Below are 21,054 nucleotides of genomic sequence, written 5' to 3'. Positions count from 1 at the left end.
TTGCTGGAGTTTAGAAGATTGAGGGAGGATCTTAATGACACCTGCTGAATATTGAAAAGCTTGGATAGAGTGGATATGGAGAGGTTGTTTCAAATAGTGGGAGCGTCTAGGACCAGAGGGTGCAACCTCAGAGTAGAAGGATGTCCCTGAGGATCTTTAGCCTGAGGGTGGTGAAGCTCATTGCCACAGACAGCTGTGAAAGCCAAGCCTTTGGGTATATTTAAAGTGAAGCTTGAAAGGTTCTAGATGAGTAACGGTGTTAAAGATTACCAGGAAAAGGAAGGAGAATAGGGTTGAGACAGAAAATAAATTAGCCTTGATCAAATGCAGAGCAGACTCAATGGACCAAATGGCCTAATTCTGATCTTGCGTCTTATGGAAGAGAAGTGTAACATTTCCTATGGCAGGAATAAATACAGGAAGCACTGGGATCACGCAACAGGCCCAGCAGCCTCTATGGAACAGAGTTTTCAGGATGAAAATTATTTGTCAAAACTGTAGCAGAATAATAATACACATCAGTGAGTAGCAGAGAAAATCCAGCAATCATCCCCCCCCTCCCAATATTTAAGGGCATTACCATTACCGAACCCCACCCCACCACAATCCAGGGATTGCCATTGACCCGAAACTGAAAACCTGAATAGCCAGATACATGGAGGTAAGGAATCCTATGGTGAGTACTTCATCTCATAACTACCAAAGACTGTCCACCATCCAAAGGCTCAAGTCAGGAGTGTGATGCAACACACTCTACTTTCCTGAATGACTACAGCTTCAAAAATATCCAAGGAGCTAGACACTGGAATCTGGAACCATACCAACAAGCACTGGAAGAACTCAACATCTGTGGAGAGAAGTGGTCAGTCCTGGACCCTTGAAGCAAATTAGTATGACAGTTGCACAACACAAGACTGTAAGAAACTGCAGAGAGCTTGTGGATCCAGCTCCCCCTCCATGGGTCTGTTGACACTTCTTGTTGCCTTGGTAAGCAGAATGCCTGCCATGGACAGTCTCTCTTCTTTCCCACCCCACCCCACTGAGCATTCGATGCAAAAGCCTGAAAACACGTATCATCAGCCTCAACAACAACTTATGATACAACTGCTCCTGCCATAATCTCTGATGGTGATGACGAGGTGTAAGATAGATCACAACAATCTTCTACTCAACATCAGTAGGACCAAAGAACTGATTGTCGACTTCAGGAAAGGGAATTCGAGAGAACACAGATCAATCTTCGTCAAGGGGTCATCAATGGAAAAGGTGAGCAGTTTCAAGTTCCTAGGCATCAATATCTGTATATCTATCCTAGGCCCAACATTAATGCAATGAAGAAAAAAGAATGTCTGCGTCTCTACTTCATTAGAGTTTGGGGACTAGAAAGTTTCTGCAGATGTACTGTGGAGAGCATTCTACCTGGTTGCAACCCTGTCTTGACTGGAGACACAAATGTACAGAATGGAAAAAGCTGCAGAGTAGCAAACTCAGCCAGCTCCATTATGAGCATGAGATGCCCCACCATTGAGGACATCTTCAAAAGATAATACCTAAAGAAAGCAGCCTCCATCATGAAGGACTCTCACTATCCAGGAGATGCCTTCTCTCATTACTACCATTAGGGAGTAGGTATAGGAACCTGAATACACAAACTGAATGTTTTAGGAACAATGTAGGATTGTTGAGGTAAATCAACACAAGTGTAATTAATTCTAATGTATACTTCATTCCCTCCGCAAACAAATGGCGACGTCGTATGTATATCAGAAAAACCATGCCCCCAGAATGTAATAACATACAATGCAACATGTTACATACATAGTGAACTTAACCCTTAGCAGTCTAGGTTCATTCTGTCTAATGGAATTAAAGAGTCCCTATAATAGCTTCTTCCTCTCTGTCATCAGATTTCTGAACGGCCCATGGACCCATGGACATTACCTCACTAGTTTGCTTTGTCTTTGTACTATTTTTATATATTCTTATTTTAATTTATAACCTATATTTATTGCACTTCACTGCTGCTGCAAAACAACTGTCATGATATATAAACCTGATTCTGAGCTTTCATAACTCTACAAAAAGACTATTGAACTAGTACAGCAAAATGTATTCTTGACCTAAAAATCTCTTGATGTGACCTTTGCACCTTATTCTCCCTCTGCAGTGTCAATAAACCAGTTCAGTTTATATAAGAGAAATATATTCAGTTCAGTATATAAGAGAAAATCTGCAGATGCTGGAAATTTGAGCAACACACTCAAAATGCTGGAGGAACTCTGCAGGCCAGGCAGGATCCATGGAAAAAAGTTCCTAAAGGGTTTCTGCCCTACTTTTTTTTCATAGATGCTGACTGGCCTGCTGAGTTCCTCCAGCATTTAGTGTGTGTTGCATAATAAACCAGTTAATCGATTATAACATTTTACCAATTGACCCTCGGACTGGTAGGCACAATTACATTTACAATAATAAACCAATTCATTTACAAGAAGTCAATACCAAGCGGAATACGGTATCCCATTTGATAGGGCGCCCCCTTTGGCGGTGTGTAAGATCGTGTCACAGCGCCCCCTTTGGCAAGGTGTGGCTGAGTCAGCTCCATCGGAGGAGGGGCGTGGACGCTCCGCCCACTCCACCTCCCTTCCTCACGTGGGGCGTCAGATCTCGCGGCCAGCAGCTGCCTCTCGCGATACTAGCCCCGCGGTGCCGCAGTCCCGCGGACCGAAACCTGACAAGCGGCGTCACAGTCGGCTCCGGCGGATCTTGCGGCACCATGGCAACGGCTCGCGGTCCCGGTCGGCTAGGCGCCGCCGTGTGCGCGCTGCTCTCGCTCTCATTGAGGCTGCAGCCGGCCCGCGGGCAGAGCGGTGAGTGCCGCGGCCTGGCCGCGGGGCCGCCGGAGAGTGGCGAGGACGGGCACCGGGCTGGAGGAGATAGAGAAGGGAGTGGGGAGGGGAGCCAGTTGAGTTGAGGATGGGCCAGTAGGAGGGTGGAGGAGGAACAGGTACGGGAAGGGACAAGAGGAACACTGGGGGACCCGGACGGGGTTCGGCAGAAGGACCCTTTAGGGACGGGGGAGGGGTAGTAGGACGACCCCTTGGGGATGGGGAAGAGAAGGCAGGAGGACTCTTTGAAGACGGGGGCAGGGGGACCTTTGGGGACGGGGGAATCGGGGCAGGGGGACCTTTGGGGACGGGGGAAGCGGGGCAGGAGGACCCTTTGGAGATGGGGAAGAGGGGGTAGGAGGGCCATTGGGGACGGGGGCAGGAGGGTCAATTGGAGATAGGAGGGTAGCAGGCCCATTGTGGATGATTGTGGTGTCAGGGTGAATGGTGGGTAGCAGGATCTGTGAGGGTGGGAGAGGAGATTGCCTGAGAGCCTGTTAGGGAAGAGGAGAGTTCAGGAGAAACTAGGGGAGTTGAATACCAGTGAAAGGGAGGATGGGCAGCCCGGAGAATTTGAATTTGAGGCTGTCAGAAGAGATCAAGGGAAGCGCAGGGATGTATAATGTGATCATATTGTTATGTTAGAGGTTTGGTGTTGGGGAGAGGGCTGACGGGGCTGTGTCGCGATTTGGTGGGGAGATGGGAGAGGTCAAGAGAGGAGAAAATTGGGCACCCATTCAGTGAGATAAGAAAAGCGAAATGGGGACTGGTGGTATTGGGCATTTGGTGGACTATGTCAGGATCTGTGAAGGATAGATTGCCCTTTTCTGAATGACTGATGACCTGGTTGTTTAACTCAAATACCCAAGATTGCTTTTAAATTTCTGTATCTAGATGCTTTATTTTGACCAGCTGTGGTTCATCACCTGCATGTATTGTCGTGTATTTATAATTGTCAACGCAAACAAATGCAAACTCAGTACACTTAAATTCCCTTTCCCTTTATTTGACAACGTACCTTCAATGTTTCAGTTGTTTTCCCATTTTGTAATTGTATGTGAGCCAATTGCGTGTGAAGGGTCAAAATGAAATAGCAATTTCAACTAATAATTTTGATATTGCAGCACATTAGATTGAGAGGAGTTCTGCAGAGTACAATGCATATGGTGAACAGTACCGCAGTGCAATGTCATTAATTTATTTTTGACATTCCCCTTTACAATTTAGGTCACAAAATGTAAGCAAAATGAAAAACTAGAATACCAAAGCTTGTGCTGGAAATTTAACATCCTTGGTTCTCAGTAGACTGCTTTTCTGTAGTTTAAGGCTGCAGCAAATGCATTTGATATCATTGTACAGAATTGTCATAACTGCCTGAAGTGGCAGATTCAGAATTTTGTTCTGTCAAAAGTAGATTGAGATGTCATTGTACCGATTGATGGTAAAGAAGCATCCTTATTACAATTATGCATCTTTTGTCCTGTTAAATTGTTGTCTCAGTGTTATTTCTGAGAAGTTAATGCATTTGGGCAATTATTATGGGAAAATAATGGAAGTATGCTATGTATGGTCCCACCAACACTACCTAGACTGTTAGAAAACTGCATAATGCTCTGTCATTGAAACCTGAATTGTGTCGATCTGGTGCTTATAAAGTAGGCCTAATTGTGAATGGAGGTGTATTCTGCATGTTGAGATTTTGTATATTAACCCTTTAAGTTCTGCTTTTCCTATTTTTGAGAAATACTCAATGTTAGCAAGGATAGAATTCATTGTTTATCTAGTTGAGGTGCTGATAATAAGCTTTCAGTCTTGAATCACTGCAGTCCTTATGAAGTTTTTTTTTCCATTGCCATATTATAGAAACATAGAAAACCTTCAGCACAATACAAGCCCTTCAGCCCACAAAGTTGTGCCAAACATGTACCTACCTTAGAAATTACTAGGCTTACCTATAGCCCTATTATTTTTCTAAGCTCCGTGTACCTATTCAAAAGTCTCTTAAAAGATCCTATCACGTTGGCATTGGTTTTGTAAGCAATTTAGTGTAAATGTGGTAGGATGCCAGTTATTTGATAATATAATCCACTTCATTCATGATTAAATATTAAAAATGTATTCCTGCTGTCTCAAAGTACTTCATGGAAAACTATCAGTGACTTTGAAGGGGTGAAACTAAGCAATAAATAGGCAGAAATCCTCTTAAACAGCAATGTTTTGGAAGTATTGCAACATTAATTTCTGTTCAAACTGATTTGAGAAAAGACTGAATCTTGTAAAGTGTCTAATTGGAAAAGTTGCAGATTTTAAAAAAGCAAGTAGAATCTAAAAACTATAACAAGTATCTTAATGTCTGAATCAACTCCCACCAAAGATATACATAAGCTTCACAATTTATTACAATTTTAGGAACTTTTATATGAATTCAGATGCCAACATAATTTTTTGAGATTTTGGTGAGACCAGTATTAAACATGTAAGCAAAATTCCAACCTGTTTTTCTGAGGTTTTTATTTATTATTCAGTATGTCTATATTGACAAGCAAAATTTGGAAATCTGAAATAAAAACAGAAATTGTTAGAAATATTCAGCTGGTGCTTATTAAAGAGATTTATTCTTTGTTCTTTTCAACCATCTCTCTTCTCTGCATCATAAAATATATTTGTTTTCTGAATTTTCCTGGTGAAAGGTCTCTGATCTGAAATCATAAACCTATTTACCTGTCCATAGATACGGCCTAATTTGTGTTTTTTTTAAACCAGCAGTTTCTGTTCTTATTTAGGACCAACTTTATGTTTCTGTTTTATAATGTATTAAAAGTGGTTCAGTTTCTTTGGATGTGAAGTAGATTTCTTTACATGCTGCTTTGAATTTTTTGGATGCAGGAATCCTATCATTAAGCTCAACTTTGAAAACATTGACTGTCAGATTGCCTATTATAAGTGCACTGTTTGTGCCTTATCTTGCTTGAGATAAACGAATTGTAGAATGTAGTTTATTTCTGTTTACAAGACTGCTAGGGAATCTCTTTCTCCTAAACAGTTTCTTAAAGGGAAAGAAGTATGTAACATTGAAGAATGATTCAAAATCAGGTTTAATATCACCGACATATGTCGTGAAATCTGTTGTTTTGCAGCAGCAATACATTGTGTGTGTGTGTGTGTGTGTGTGTATATATATATGTGTATACGTCCTTGATGGGAGGAATGAGAAGAGTGCATGTCTGGAGTGATGAGAGGTGCCACCTTCTGAGGCTTCACCTTTTGAAGCTGTCTTGGATGCAGGGGATGCTAATGCCCATGATGGAGCTGGCTGAATTTGCAATTTTCTGAAGCTTTTTCTGATCCTGTGTAGTGGCCTCTCTATATCAGGAGGTGATGTAACTATTTTGGATGCTCTCCACGGTACATCTGTAGAAATTCAAGAGTGTCTTTTGGTGACATACCAAATCTCCTTAGACTCCTAATGAAATATAGCCAGTGTCATGCCTTCTTTGTAATTGCATCAATATGCTGTGCCCAGGGTAGATCCGCAGAGATGATGACATCCATGAATCTGAATCTGCTCACCCTTTCTAGTTCTGATCCCTCAGTGAGGACTGGTGTATGTTATTTTGACTTCCCCTTCCTGAAGTCTGCAATCAATCTAAGATTGTCAATGTTTAAAGATCAGGATGGGATGTGAATCTTGAATTTAAAAAAAAAGAATTTGAAACTTTTTTCACAGTACAGGAAGTACTATTCAGGTTGCAGTTGACATGCTACTGCTTCCAATTTTCCCATGTTTAGTTGTTCAGATATATAATGAGAGAGACACATCACTTCTATCCCTAACAGATCTTTGCTCTCTGTGTTATGATGTTGAATGTGTCCGCCAAAGTGTTGTGCTACAAATTACCATTACATTGAAATAATTGTCTACTCCTAAGCGTCTGCATTTACCCTATGATTTGGGAAAATCTGGTATTTACCTTTCACATGTGATTGTATTTGTTCCCTTGTAAGGCATCATTAGATTTTTATCCCATTGTAAAAAAGAGAAAAAATGCATTTGCAGCCTATCAAAATTACTTCACGCTACTGCACAATGAGGAATTAATCTTCTAATCATCCTTTTACAATTTCCTCCCTGTGTTAGTCACTTGTTTTTGAGCATTTCTGCATAAGTTGTCAGGTTAATGGCTGCATTCTAGTTGAATGACTTTGCAGCTAAGTCAGGTGTGATCTTGCCTGTTATCCCCAGGTAAGTGCTAGGAATCTGACATTTGTTGCTTTCCTGAACTGGGGTAGAAGAGGTTAGATGTAAAACTCAATTTGCTGAGACTTAAGTGTGCACAGTGGAGAGAAGGGAAATCCCTGAACACTCCTCTGTACCGAGCAACCGCACGCAAAAGGCAATACACACTGAATCAAATTTACTGTGATTCTTATCTAATCAATTGCAATCACTGCTTGGTTTGCATTTTTAAAGTTTGTTTGCGTACTGAGTGTCTTACTCTGTTTACATGGTGCTTTCACTAAACTCTGTTCGGACTTCAAATTTTTCCTCCCTGGATTTGCCATAATTGGCACAGCGGTTGCAAGTGAACTGTGTCAGGTAGTTTACATTCCTCTTGCACATATATATATATCAGAAAGACTATAGCAGTTACTTGTGAAATGGTAGCAAGGTCAAGGGAAGCAATACAAATCTTCCATTGTATATTCATTTTATAGGCTGTGGTATTAGTTTGAACTAAAATGATAGATTTCATCTGGTAAACCAGGAGAAATTCTACAATTGCTTTCTGCCTTCCATTATCTGTTATTAGCTGGTAAGATGCCTTGTTTTTGAAGCCCAGTTTATGTGGCTTCTGGGGAGAAACCAGTTGGCATTGTGTGCAACTTCCACTATCTTAGTTGACTGGTCCATGCAGGGTCAGTATATGGAAAATGGTCACTTAGATTTTAAATATTAGTGGCATAAAACCAAGCAAGCAGTTAGTATAAATCAATGTTGTCTATAATTGGATAAAAAATATAAATTTTCATAGTGTCCAGGTTGAAGAGCTTTTAACCTGAAATGTTAACTCTCTTTAACTTCTAGAGATGTTGCTTGGCCTCTTAAGTGCTTCCTAAATATTTTGTATTTTTAAATTGTGGTTTCTATAGTTAGTCCATGTCCTTTTCCTTCTCTTCTGTCAAGCTAAAATTGCTGCTGCTTTAAAACACTATTTGTGCTGTCTAAATTATGGTGCGTTTTAGCAACCAAATTTTTCAGCAAGGGACCCTCTAATTTAGCAGTAACCAATGATTAATTATAATTGCTGCCTGTGCTGTTGGGAGTGCAGACTTGCTTCACAACTAACAGCCCTGCCTCTGATATGCAAAAAGTGCCATTGTCTTTGAGGTTTTTTTTGGTTGTTTTGATCACAACCCACTTAGTTTTGGTGATGAGAGCCAGAAATGTTTTCTGCTAGTGGCAAAGCAACACAATTAAAGTGCGTTGCATGTGTTTAAACGTATGTACAAAATAGTGCACCAAGGGAGCTGTGTTATGCAGTGGAAAAGGTTTGAATCTCCACTGTAATGTGCTAGTAGGAATTTTCAATGTTCAAATTAAATTTAAAGTGCTAAAAATGGAATACCATGTAAACACAGTAATTAATACACTACTGGATATTCTAAGCACCATGGTGAAATGTTCAGATATATGCAATAAAGTTACATTCTATATATTGCAAGAATATTCAGTAATTATTTATAATAGAATGAATTAAGGCTGTTATTTTTTTTAGAATTAATGTGTTAACTATTAAAGTTTTGTTTTAACCATTCATATTTTGTAAAGATGTGATTTAATATTTGACCAATGCAAGTTGATACTTTGTCGTAAATATTTTTGAGAATTATCAACCAGGTACAGTATTGACAGTGTTCAACTTGATTCATTTTGAAATTATTGCAGTATTTTAATCTACTCCCTAATAGCTGTGGCATCCATATACTGTAATTATGTTCAATTGTTTTTATCATTTATAGTTACCTTTAATAAATGTCTGTTTTCTTTTGCAAAATGCAGGCATTTACTTTAGGAGACACAGTAATGTATATTAAGTCAGTAGTATGTTCACATATCCTTCTGCACTAAAATAATCACCTTTCATCACTTTGTCTTGATAGTGAAATTAACTAATGGTAATGTTTCCATTCATGTGCATACACATGTGAATGTTCTTGGGTGTATTTGTATGTGTGGCTGCTAATTTGAGATACTGAAGGTTTCGTGCAATATTAACCTTTTAGGTAAGATGGTACTGTTTCATTTCAAAGAAATAATTTTCCTGAAGCCAACTAGTGTAGCAGTCATTGCAGAATAATAGTGCATTTTATAGGGACATGGATTACTATTGTTAGAATTTCTGCTGTGCACCTGTCTTGTGCTGTTCTGTTTTGAGCTCCAGCATTTTGATCTTAGAACATGTATTTGGCATGCTCTAGAATCAAAATGCATTTCAAAAAGGTGATGGTTTAGTTTGATCAAATGTGGACTCTGCAAGTTGAATTCTCTTGCAGAGGGATAAGTTGGTGGTTTTGTGTTTTTGGCTGCTGTAATTGTGTATTCTGTATTATCAGTAGTGGGACCCAAGTTTAATATTCATCCTTTAATATGAATTATAAAAACTGAGTGTCATAGTGTATAGTTCATGTTTTGAACTGTATTCTCTCTGAATGAACTACCTCATAACTTGGTCTAGTACTTTTAAATGACAACTTCACCACAAAGTGAGGGCAGTGGACTATTTGTGGTCCATCTCAATGATGGGCAAAAGGCATCTCATGAAGGGATTATGTTAAAGGAAGAACTGGATCCTGATAGAGTAGTTGAATTCAATGTCAAGCCAGTGCAATGATAGAAATAGAGAAGGAAAGAATGATTAAATTGAATAGAGATGTTGTAAATCTGCAAATTTAAGAATGACTTGTTTCATAATTTCTTCTGGCAAGAGGAGGTTCATTTAGTTATTTATTATAGGTGTGCTCTAAAATGTGGAACATGAGTTTGCTGTGAATTACTTTAAAATAATGAACAAGCTAAATCCTGAGGTTATCAAGCATGAGATATTTTTGTGTGGCAAACAGAAGACTTGGCAACTTCTGTCAGTTCTCTCCCTCTTCATCTGTTGCCCAGTTTGCCTAATGATGTGTTTGTTGATCAGGTTCTCCATTTGAGTTTCTTGATCTCAACAATGTTCATTGAATTAATAGATGTTAGAATTGTAGTTGTAAAATACAGAATGCAAGATTTATGGAATAATAACTTCTGAATTTGGGTGTGCAAATTTAAAAACTGGTTGTACAGATATTGGTGGGATAGTAATACACACTTAAATAGCAAATCAATAATGATTCCATGACATGCATCATGAGAGAAAAATTGAAATCCCATGTTGCATTGCCAAAGAAGCTTATTCTAAAATGTTACTCTGCCATAATAAACATAATCCCGAAAATTTGATTACTATTTTCAAGTGCTTAGAGATTAAACACCACACATACACAATTATTAAGGAAAGTCTGAGCTTTGCTCGCAAACATAACATAGCATTTACTTTTTATGTTAAGCAGTTGTTTAAGGTTTTAATTGATTGCATGTAATCATTTCCTATTCAGCATTGTAAATGGCCAGAAGTGTGCTTCAGGCCTTTAAGGTTTATGCAGTGCTTAGAAATGGAACCATGTTTCCTCCAAAATAGTGGAATGCAAAATATTTAAAAGGAAATGGCATTATTGTGCTTTATCAAAGCATAAAACTATTTGACTTTTATGCAGGATTTCAGTAGCTAAGAAGGCTTTGGAATTAATTTAAGTGCTTTAATAGATACAGTTTTGCTTCAGTCAAGAGTTTGAGCTTATATCCTCTCTGTTAAGTGATATTACCTTATGTATATTTAATGTACAATTCTGACTGGATCTGAGCTACTTGTACTTTCATGAGACATTATGGGTGAATCTTGATGTTTAGTGTATTTTTAGCTTTTCCAACCGCTCTATATAGCTTAGATCCAGATGAGTATTTAAGTAAGCAGGGCCTACAGAACAGCAATGCAGAGCAATTTGGAAATAGGTGGCTTTGCAGACAATACAAATGCAGTTCTTTAAATATTTAATTATTGGATAATTCAGCCTTTATCAAGTTTCCTGCACTCCTTTTAGATTTAAAATGCAAAATCTGGACATGCTCCTGCATCAATATGATGCCAGGTTTTGGTGTTATTTTAGAGATTGGATCTGGCATCTGCTGCAACAGCTTGAAAATTTCTAAAAATAGAATTAATACACAAAAAACGTTTTAACTCCAAGTGATTGAAATAAATTTGTTATTTTGTTACAAAATGAGGCTGTCCTGAAATTCTGCTACAAAACTCCCCGCAAATGCCCTGAAGGCTTTGTAATTTTGTATTTGTAATTCTAACATTGTATTCTTCAGACATCATTGCGCCGTAGCCAGTAAATAAATAGGGGAAGGAAATGTGAAGGATATGCTGTGAGCTCCAGTGTCCTATGAAATATTTACTTCAGTTCCTCCATTTCCTTTCTGTGCTAACAAAGCAAATACTGGTTGATCAGAATGTGTCGTTCGGTAATGTGAAACTTCTAAGTTCTTACTAAGCAAGAGATAGAATACCAAGTGGCAAATTAATTGTGCAACACTGTTGCTTGCAAGTTTATTTTACAATAGTTTCCATGCAGTTTGTGGCCACATAGTTGCTACTTCTGATTATTTTAAATTATGCAATTTTTAAACAGTTTTGGTAATTATTTCAATAAAAGACAATCTTGATTTCTCAATACTACCTTATTACATGTGACATATCTCAGTGATAGTTGCAAATATGGATTAGTAGAATTTTCAATTAAACATAGCAACTTTTTTCCCCTTTTATCTTAAATGAGGGTACATCAGAATAGCTCAGTGTTATCCAGCAACCCAGTTAATAGTTCAGGATTGCTTCTGAGATGTGAATACATTCTCAGTTTTTGTTTCTACTACCAGAATAAGTCTTGTGCCCAGATTGAACACAGTACTCCAGTTTTGGCTGAAACCATTATTTTATTAATGTTCATCATGATTTCCATGCAATTGTATTTGATGGCTTATTCATTAAGTTCATATTCAATATGGTTTTAATAACTCAATTTACCTTGCTGCCTTTAATGAACATCACATGTAATTCCCCCAGATATCTTTCCCCATACTCCTTTTAAGAAGATGCCCGTTAGTTTATATTGCCTCTTCTCATTCTCCCTATCAATAAATAGAGCTTCATATTTCTTAGCATTAAATGACAACTTTAGTCCATCCAACTGCCCATTTCTGCTTCATTTATTATTGTCTCCCACACAGATCAATTTAGCTCTGTTTTGTCCATAAATCTTGAAGCAAATTTTGCAAATCCATGTCCAGATTGTTAATATATATGGTGGAATCTGTTTAATTGGGACACCTCAAGACCAGTGTATTTTGACTCAGTTGAAGTTTCATGGAAATAGTTAAAAATGTATTTTTAAAAAAGACTACTGTTTAACTAAGTCACAGATTATATATTTAAATGTAATTAAAACACTTAACAATGCTACCATAGTACTATAAAATTGTAGTTCTTAATAGTTATCGATGGAGGAATTCATATAGTGTCCGCTGCTGAGTTCTTTTGATTAACTGTATATGAACAAAATCAGCACAGACACCTAGTGTAGATAATGGACTGCCTTTAAACAATGCTTTCAATGATTGTTGATAACTTCAAACTTGTCGTAGTTCCTAACTTGAAGTAGTGAAATTGTTTCATGTTCACTCCCAGCAGTTTCTTGCATCTCCAAGCCTGAATGCATGAGACTAGTGAACAGAAGAGTTCTGTATTGCCTTGTAGCTTGTTTCTCTCCAACTGTCAGTAACAAAAATTTCTGATTTTTGAGCACAAACACATGTAACTGACACTATTTATAAACTTCACTCTAAGCATGGTGTTTAACGGCCACACAAGTGCATGAGACCATTGCGTTAGAAACTTCAGCAACAGGCTCCTGTCCCAAATAAACCAAGGGAATCTTTGTTCTTTTCTCAATTAGTTTTTGTTCTTCAAGAGTTGTCCCAAAATAAGAGACTGCCCCAATTAACTGATGGCCCAGATAACCAGATTCCGCTGTATTAAGAAAACAGTGATTCCAACTGGGGGGACTCCGCAGTATGCTTACCTCCAGTATGAAAAACAACCTTTCACAATCACCATTTATTTTGTGATTCAGTCAATTTTCGGTCTGTACTGCTTTCGCTGCTTCTATTCCATTGCTTTTAACATTAATGACAAGACATTCGTGTTACATCATTTTTGTAAGTGGATATACATCACATCAATTGAGTTTTTTCCTCATTGATCTTCCCTGTTACTTCATCAAAAAACAATCTGACTAAAAATGGTTTATTTTTAATAATTTCTTTTTGTCAATTCACATTTTTCAAGTGGATATTCTAAAATATAAAGTACTGAAGACACTCAGAGAACTGGCAAGATCTAAAGAGAGAAACAGAGTTAAACTTTTAGATCTTTTATCAGAGCTATGAAAGGTTCTGTTACTCTTTATACCTGTGTTGCCTGACCTTTAAGTATTTCTTGCATTTTTTTTCTCCATTTATTTAGCACTTCCTCTTTTTTTCCTTTTTGGTGTTAATTCTATGTTTTTAACTCAAATTTTCTCCTCCATTAGTAAAAACAGTCCTCAAGGACCATCCCTAATTATACAGAGATTCTGAAGTTTATTGACAGGGCCTTCGCAATTTTTCTTCCATTCTTTTTTCGGCTATTTAAGTTAAATTCCATTCGGACCAGGTAATTTGGCCATGTTAAATGCAAATGCCCTTTCTGGTACTTCCTGTTACAGATTTGATCCCATCCAGAATCTCAATTACATTTTCCTTTACTAATAATGCAGCAGGATTTTAATATAGAAATTAGTTTTCCTTCCAGAAAACTGCATGTTTGTGTCTAAATGTCCTGGTGTTAACACTTACCATTCAGTTCCAGTAGAATATAGTCCCATTCATCGAGATTGAGGTGAGCTTTAGTGGATGGTGTTAAGTAGGTATAGAATTCCTTTATTAACATAGAATGTTTAATAACTTTGATTAGAGATGATTTCAATCAGTGGAAAAGAGTGAATATATGTTTGGGCACAAATTGGAAGTATATTGGAAAAGAAAGAGAGGTTGGAGATGGGAAACTAAATGTTTTTCCCCCAAACTAGATTTGTGTTTTTAAAGCAGACAGCCTGTACAAGATGTATGTACTGAGAACGTTTATTCTGATGTTTGCCACAGATTTTCTGTGCACTCTTCAAATAACGCTATTAACAACCTATTTAACTTAATTTCCTTTCAGGATAGTTTTGTTTTTATAGACATGCTTACAAATATTGTAGAAATATTTTGAGAAGGAGTAATCTCACACAAAATTTATCTTTTCCCTATGTTTCCATATGACATTGAAGGAAGCCATTTTCCCATAAGAGCCTTCAATTCCCGCTTATCTCTCTGTAAACTATTTTAAAATGAATATCAGAATTGAGGTATGGTTGATATTGAATATGGCCATTTGCATTTAGGGCATCACTTATGCAATGCTTAAGTTGATGGGGAAAAACCCATGTTATTAATGTGAAAGCATTGCAAGCATACATGACAAATGTGCATTTAGCTTCCAGGCAGGAGATGATCTCTGATTCATCCAATACATTCAGCTGTTTTTTAAAAAATAATGACATTTAAACTTCCAATGAATCTATATTCAGGTTGATGATAAAAATTTGATGCTTCTTGGTACTGTTGAAATCAAAACTGCTTAGATTCATCTAGGGAGCGTAGAACAGAGCTGGTGCTCGAAAAAAAAACCCCACAAAGGATAACTGATGGTTGTTTGGATGAGTTTTCCATGAGTTTGTAAATTTCCTTATAAGGAGCCAGTGCACCCTCAAGTGTGTTCATTAAGTTCACCTTGTCACCACCACCTCACTGATCTCATCAGTTCCTTCTGCTCTTTATTAATCTCAGTAACATGAGACTAGAAACTTCATGGTCCGAAGGTATCAGATTCCTTTTGTTCACAATGATCCAGCTGTGCAGTTTTCAGCAGGACACCAAAATTGTTCACTGCCATTTGCAACAGATTTTCCACTGTGTATTGAAATAAGCCCCAATTGACTTATTTCATCATTAAACTTTTTGTATTTTAATACTCTGGTGCTTTGGCACCTTGGTCAAGGAGCTGGAGGTGTGAAAAGGTGTTGGGAGGCAGGGGAAATAAACACCTCAGTGGGGAATGCAGCCTGCAGCTCAGACACTTTATTAAGGATGAGTAAGGCATCGTGTGTCAAGTTCCTAATTGTCAGCCAACATTATACTTTGTGCACAAAATAATTGTGAGCCAGTCCTCAAAAAGCACTGAAGTAACTAATGCACATTGATTATAGCAACATAACACTGCTACCTTGAGCACTCAGGAGTTCAGGGTTAAGTAAAATATTGGCTTTACTCTAAAATTCCCACTTCATTACTACAGTTGAGATGGGTCAGTTGGTCTTTCACAACCATGAAACATGAGGCAAAATATTTTTCATAAAGAAACATTTAGTTTCCAAAACAATCCATGTTTCATCTGTATCAAACTTTAGTTAACTTTAGTTGTATACAACTTTAGTCGTAGCATTCTGATTGACTTTGGCTAACTCAGATGGAAAAGTTGCTACTATGTCTAGTCTAAAGATATGGCTTCAACCATTTTAACATATGGCCCAAGTCTTCTCTTGAATGTTTCAAAACAACTCTTGTCCATTGAAGAAGCTGCAATTTATAGGGGAAATGGCACTAAAAAACATAAATTGTATCTGGATTATAGTTCCAAAAGAATTTCCTAAAATCTAGTGTTCTGTAAAACTCTTGTATGGAAATTTTAGAAATTTTAGCTGAGGGAAGATTTATAATTTACATTCCTTTCTTTGGGAAAGTTGCAAATGCTTGTTTGGAAATGTCTAAAATAGCATAGGCCCATTAGATCATATTGCAGAAAATTGTATAATTGTTAGTATTTGAATTTATTAAATTTGCACTATGTTAGCATTTGTATTATATAATTAATGTTTTCTTTTAACATTCTGCATCTTCATAATTTTTGAAAAGAGCTCATCTATTTTTGACTTCCTCCACAAACTTTGTTTTCGAAGTTGAGTGTATCTGATGTTTTAGTTGAGTGATTTTAAGTCTTTTGCAAGTAAAGATAATCTGAAAGATCCAGCAAGATAAGTTCATGAAAGGAAATAATTCTGAAATGAATCAGCTTTTATAAAGTAAGACACAATATATCAGGTTAATGATCCTTTATCACAGCTGTGAAATGGAAGATATAAAAGTTGCAGGGAAGGGAGGAAGAGGAGGTTAGAACACATACAGATGTGATAGCAATGAGGTCACAGGAAAGATTATTAACGTGATATAGGATGAAAGAGGATTAATGACCTTCAGTGAATGACAAGATAGGTCAGGAGGTGTTGTAGCCAGAAGGTGCAAGGTAATGATCTGAAATACCAAAACGGGGTTAAAAAGATAGCTTTGTGAATGGCAGAAATGACAGGTGCTATGGCTGAAATTGTGGATAACTAATTGTCAACTTAATCTTGAGTCTTGAAAGCAGTAATGTGCATTATTTGAAAATGTGGTTTTGTTCATTGCCTTGCATTGGCACGTTGTGGTAAGTTGGAGATGGAGATTGCAGCTGAAATTTTGGAAGTCTAGATGTGTCACCTTTCCAGCATTTGTAGATCTGTTCTGTTTCAGTAATCATTAGTGTTCCGTTCATTTTTTTTCTAAACATACTTTTCTTCACTACCTTTATATCTCACTTTCATTTTATTATATAGTCATGGAGTGATATAGCATGAAAATAAATGATTTGCTTTTGATTCTATGTTGATCGTCAAACACCCATCATTTACTCATTTTGTCATTCCCATATAGCTAACCTCAACCCATTTTATTCTCCCCACATTCTCAGTAGTACTGTCAAAGTACATCCACACACCTTTACAAGAAAGATAATTTACAGTACGTATTTAGGCTTCCATTTTGCATTATTTTGCAATGTGAGAGGAAACCGGAGCATTGAATGAAGTCCAACTGGTCACAAGAGGAACATGCACACTCCACAGATACAGTATCAGAGGTCAGGTTTTTATTCCAGATTGGCTGGAGTTGTGGCAGCATCTCTACTAGCTGTGCCAATATGCTTCCCTTTTTATTTCAACCCATTTGTCATGTTAAACTTTCCTACCCACCTCAAGTTCTCACATTTTTGTTTTCTTAGCTTCTATCTCCCTCATGTTTTTTCAGTCTTTCGTGGTTTTGATGAGATATCTTTAACCTGAAATCTTCACACCATTACTTTCTCCTCAGATGCTGCCTGATTTATTGAGTATTTTCAGTAACTTCCATTACATACAAGATCTCCAGAGTCTTTCACGTTTTGTTTATGGAACAATAAAAAATAATTTACATTAATCCTGTTTGTCAACAAGGGTTATGGACTTAGATCCATATTTGTGCAAAAAGGCGATAATGAATTGTTCTAACTGGCAGTTTACTTGGACACAGTCAGAGATTCTTGGAGCTAATCCTGTAGTTTGTTTGATGAATTCCACATTATCTAATTTTAGTATGTCAAACCTGGTGTTTGTCACTTCAGATCTACCTCATGTTTCAGGCATTTGTCTTTGGCACTGAGTACTAGTTAGTACCAGAATGGTGCTTCTAGTGCTTGCTGTTACCTTAAAAGGGCAATAATGTGCAATACTTATAAGAGCTACCATTAAAGAGAATTCACACTTGTGAAAGGGTTTATTAGTAACCTGAAACAACTTGCAAAGAAGCACATTGGACAAAGTGGCATCCTTGGTGTCACTACCCAAAAGGGATTTAATTTCTAGCAATCAGAGGATATCCACTAGTGTTTCACATATACAGAATTCAGCACATTGTTCAGTAAGTTACAATTATCAACTGTTGCTCATGGAAGTACTTAATGTTGTGAATGCAAATCTCATTTGAGACATGCAAATCTAACTGAAGCTTAATGTTACCTTTAGTATTGTGCGGAAAATAGGTCAATCTTTACTCCAAAAAAATCAAAGGTTTGGCCATGATGATGCTATTGTGAAAGCTTACTGGTGCAAAGTTGGCTGCCATAGTTTGTGTTATATCAATGACAGCATTTTAAAAGTACTTAGTTAGCAAAATTGGTTTTGATGCACTTGTGCTTAGGCCTTACCTGTGAAGACAGCTTTTTGGGAGAAAACTGGGGGAAATGTCCTCCTTGAAAGAGTTTGTGAAGAAAATGGAATTTGTGGAATCTTTAATTCCTGTTGTACCATGTTTGAAGGTAACTTTTAATTGAGTTCATTGGAAGCCTGATTTAGTCGCGTCTGCATGGACAGACTAAGAAACTGGACTGCTCAGTACTTGCCAAGAGCACAGTTGCATAGATCTTTGTGATTTTTGTGATTTTTTTTAATGTCTTGTTATGTCAGATTGTTAAAACGTCCATTGAGTAAAGAATCTAGGACAAAAAAGTCAGAGTGGCAATTAAGGTCACAAAAGCTAGTGCAATTTTAAACAGAATTTTCCTTATTGGGTGGTGTTGTGTTAGATGTATAGTGGATTCTGTTATTTGGGACACATCAAGACCAGTACGTTTTGACCCAATTAAACGGCTGCCCCAATTAGCTGAAGTTTCATGGAAAAGTTAAAATTTATATAAAAAAGATACACTACCATTTAACTGAGTAACGAATTGTGTATTTAAATGAAGTACAGAACAAATTAGAACACTACCAATACTGCTACTGTACTATAAAACTATTACTTCCTAATAGTTACTGACAGAAGAATTCATCCATTATATACATTGCCATGAACCAACTCAGTGCAGAAATCTAGTGCAGATAATGAACTGCCTTTATTGCCTTCCTGCATGAACTAGTGCAGTAATCCAGCAGTAAATTTCCTGGCATCTCGGTAAGGGTCTGAATTTATTTTGGAATCTATAAAAGACAAACTTATCAAAAGTTACAGCTTTTTGAATCAGCCTCTATCAACTCGAATGGATAACGTAACAAAAGCACAAATGAACTGGAATCCCCTATATTCAAAATACTTATTCTCATTTGCAGGGTATTCCCTTATATCCTTAACAGGGATGAAATATGTTTACGTTCTTGTTAGAAAATCAGGCCATCAATATTAAGCATTGTTTTTGTTTGATTTAATGTTATCAAATTGGATATTTGCATGAGTTATTGGTGTATCTCTACCAAAGAAGCTTGTAGGTATGCAAATTGGTGCATTACATTCCCAGATTTACTACTAATTCTCATTAATGTCATTGAAGTGAGCAGTTGGATTTTTTTATTGTGCTGCAAAGCATAATTTAATGCTAATGCAAACAAGTTGGAATAACCTTTTTGTTGCCAGTGTCACCTTTATGTGCTGTTGTCAGATTGGCACAGGATGGATGCAGGACAATCTTTGTAAATGCGCTAGAGAAGCAGCCACAACTCGTCTTCTGGACAAACTGTACTCTTCCTTCCTTCTCTGGTCCCCATTTTTCCCCATCCTGATGGGTTATTAAGGTTCTTGTTACACATAGTCCTTTTGAATATTTAGTTTTCTTGCTCCCTACATAATTGGGAGTTGTAAAGTAAATAACTAGGATACAGTTGACTCTCTGCAAGGATGCCTGAGCTACAATCAGGTCAGATAATTTGGATGGATTTTTTTCTCCTTTTCATCATTGCTTACTTTCTCTATGAAATCAGGTCATTTATTTTAGCTGATATTTGTTACTGCAGTTAACTCAAATGAGTCGGGAACTGGACTTGACAGATAAGATCCATGTCAGTCTATTGTGGTTAAGATATTTTTGAGCATTAGGCTTGAGACATGATACCAGTTTAAAATTATATAACATGAGATGGGAAGGTGAGTGAGCCATTCAATATCCTGAAACTGCCTAGTAATTCAATATGGTCCTGGCTGATGTTTTACTTCAATGCCTCTTGCCTGCATTAATCCTGATCCCTTAATTCCTTTACTATTTAAAAATCATATCTTCTTCTCATGTCTGAGCCTCCAGGGTTGACTTGGATAAAAGAAAATCCAATAATTCCACATCCAAATAAGTGTTTTAAAGCTGATTTTTTTATTTTGAGGTCAGACACCCTAGCCGGGGAAGCATCAATTCTGAATCAGCCCTGTCACATCCCATTTCATTGAGATCATCTGTTATACTAAGCACATAATACATACTTTCTAACCTAGGAATCAATCTGGTTCCATTCCTTTTATCACACATTCAGATTTCTTTCTGTAGCATTATCAAGCTGGTGTGCACAAATACCAGGGCCTTGAAAAATTGTAGTGCAACATCTTGTATTGGTACTCTTGCAGTTAAAAAAAGACTGCTTTTCTATTTGTGTACTTCCTGTACCTGCATAATAACATTGTGATTTGTTTGCAAAGACATGCAGGTTCCCTCAACAATTAATGACTGTCACTCTCTTCATTTTGGAAAGTGCTCTGCATTTCTAATTTACTTTCCCATCACTGGATGACATCTTCCCACATGTTCCATTTGCTATGACCTTGCCATTTCACACAGCCTCTCTACATGCCCTTAAAACTTCTGATATAAATATTGCCATCCAGCTTTGTATCATCAGTAAACATGAATAAGTTGGTTCCCATTCATATTATTGGAATTGTCTCTTACCATATATCTTCAACCCGCAATGACCTCCTTTTGACCAACCCTTTTTGTGCTGCTTTTTAGCAACATATACAAAATGCTAGAGGAACTCAACAGGCCAGGCAGCATCTATGGAAAAGTGAAAATAGTCTGTTTTGCGTCTGGCCTGCTGAGTTCTTCCAGCATTTTGTGTGTGTTGGTTTGGATTTCCAGCATCTGCAGATTTTCTCATGTTTATGCTGCCTTAATAGTGTTTCAAACCTATTTATAATATGCAAAGCACTAGCTTTAATGAAAGACAATAGATGTGAAACATCTTTCATTACTGAGCCGCCTTGACC

General features: G+C 37.3%; 1 protein-coding gene across 1 annotated transcript in view; it reads left to right on the top strand.

Moving 5' to 3' along the window:
- The first annotated feature begins 2,672 nt into the window (after positions 1-2,672).
- The window catches only part of LOC132378891 (neuroplastin-like), a 58,382-nt gene continuing 40,000 nt past the window's right edge, over positions 2,673-21,054 (top strand). The window contains exon 1 of the mRNA XM_059946177.1: positions 2,673-2,867. Within this exon, the coding sequence (XP_059802160.1) occupies positions 2,774-2,867 (94 nt within the window). The 5' untranslated portion in view covers positions 2,673-2,773. The remainder of the gene's footprint in view (positions 2,868-21,054) is intronic.

The sequence above is a fragment of the Hypanus sabinus genome, chromosome 21 (assembly GCF_030144855.1).
Source record: "Hypanus sabinus isolate sHypSab1 chromosome 21, sHypSab1.hap1, whole genome shotgun sequence".
Taxonomy (NCBI): Eukaryota; Metazoa; Chordata; class Chondrichthyes; order Myliobatiformes; family Dasyatidae; genus Hypanus; species Hypanus sabinus.
Note: the sequence above shows the minus strand (reverse complement) of the source record. Positions and strands in the feature narration are given on the sequence as shown.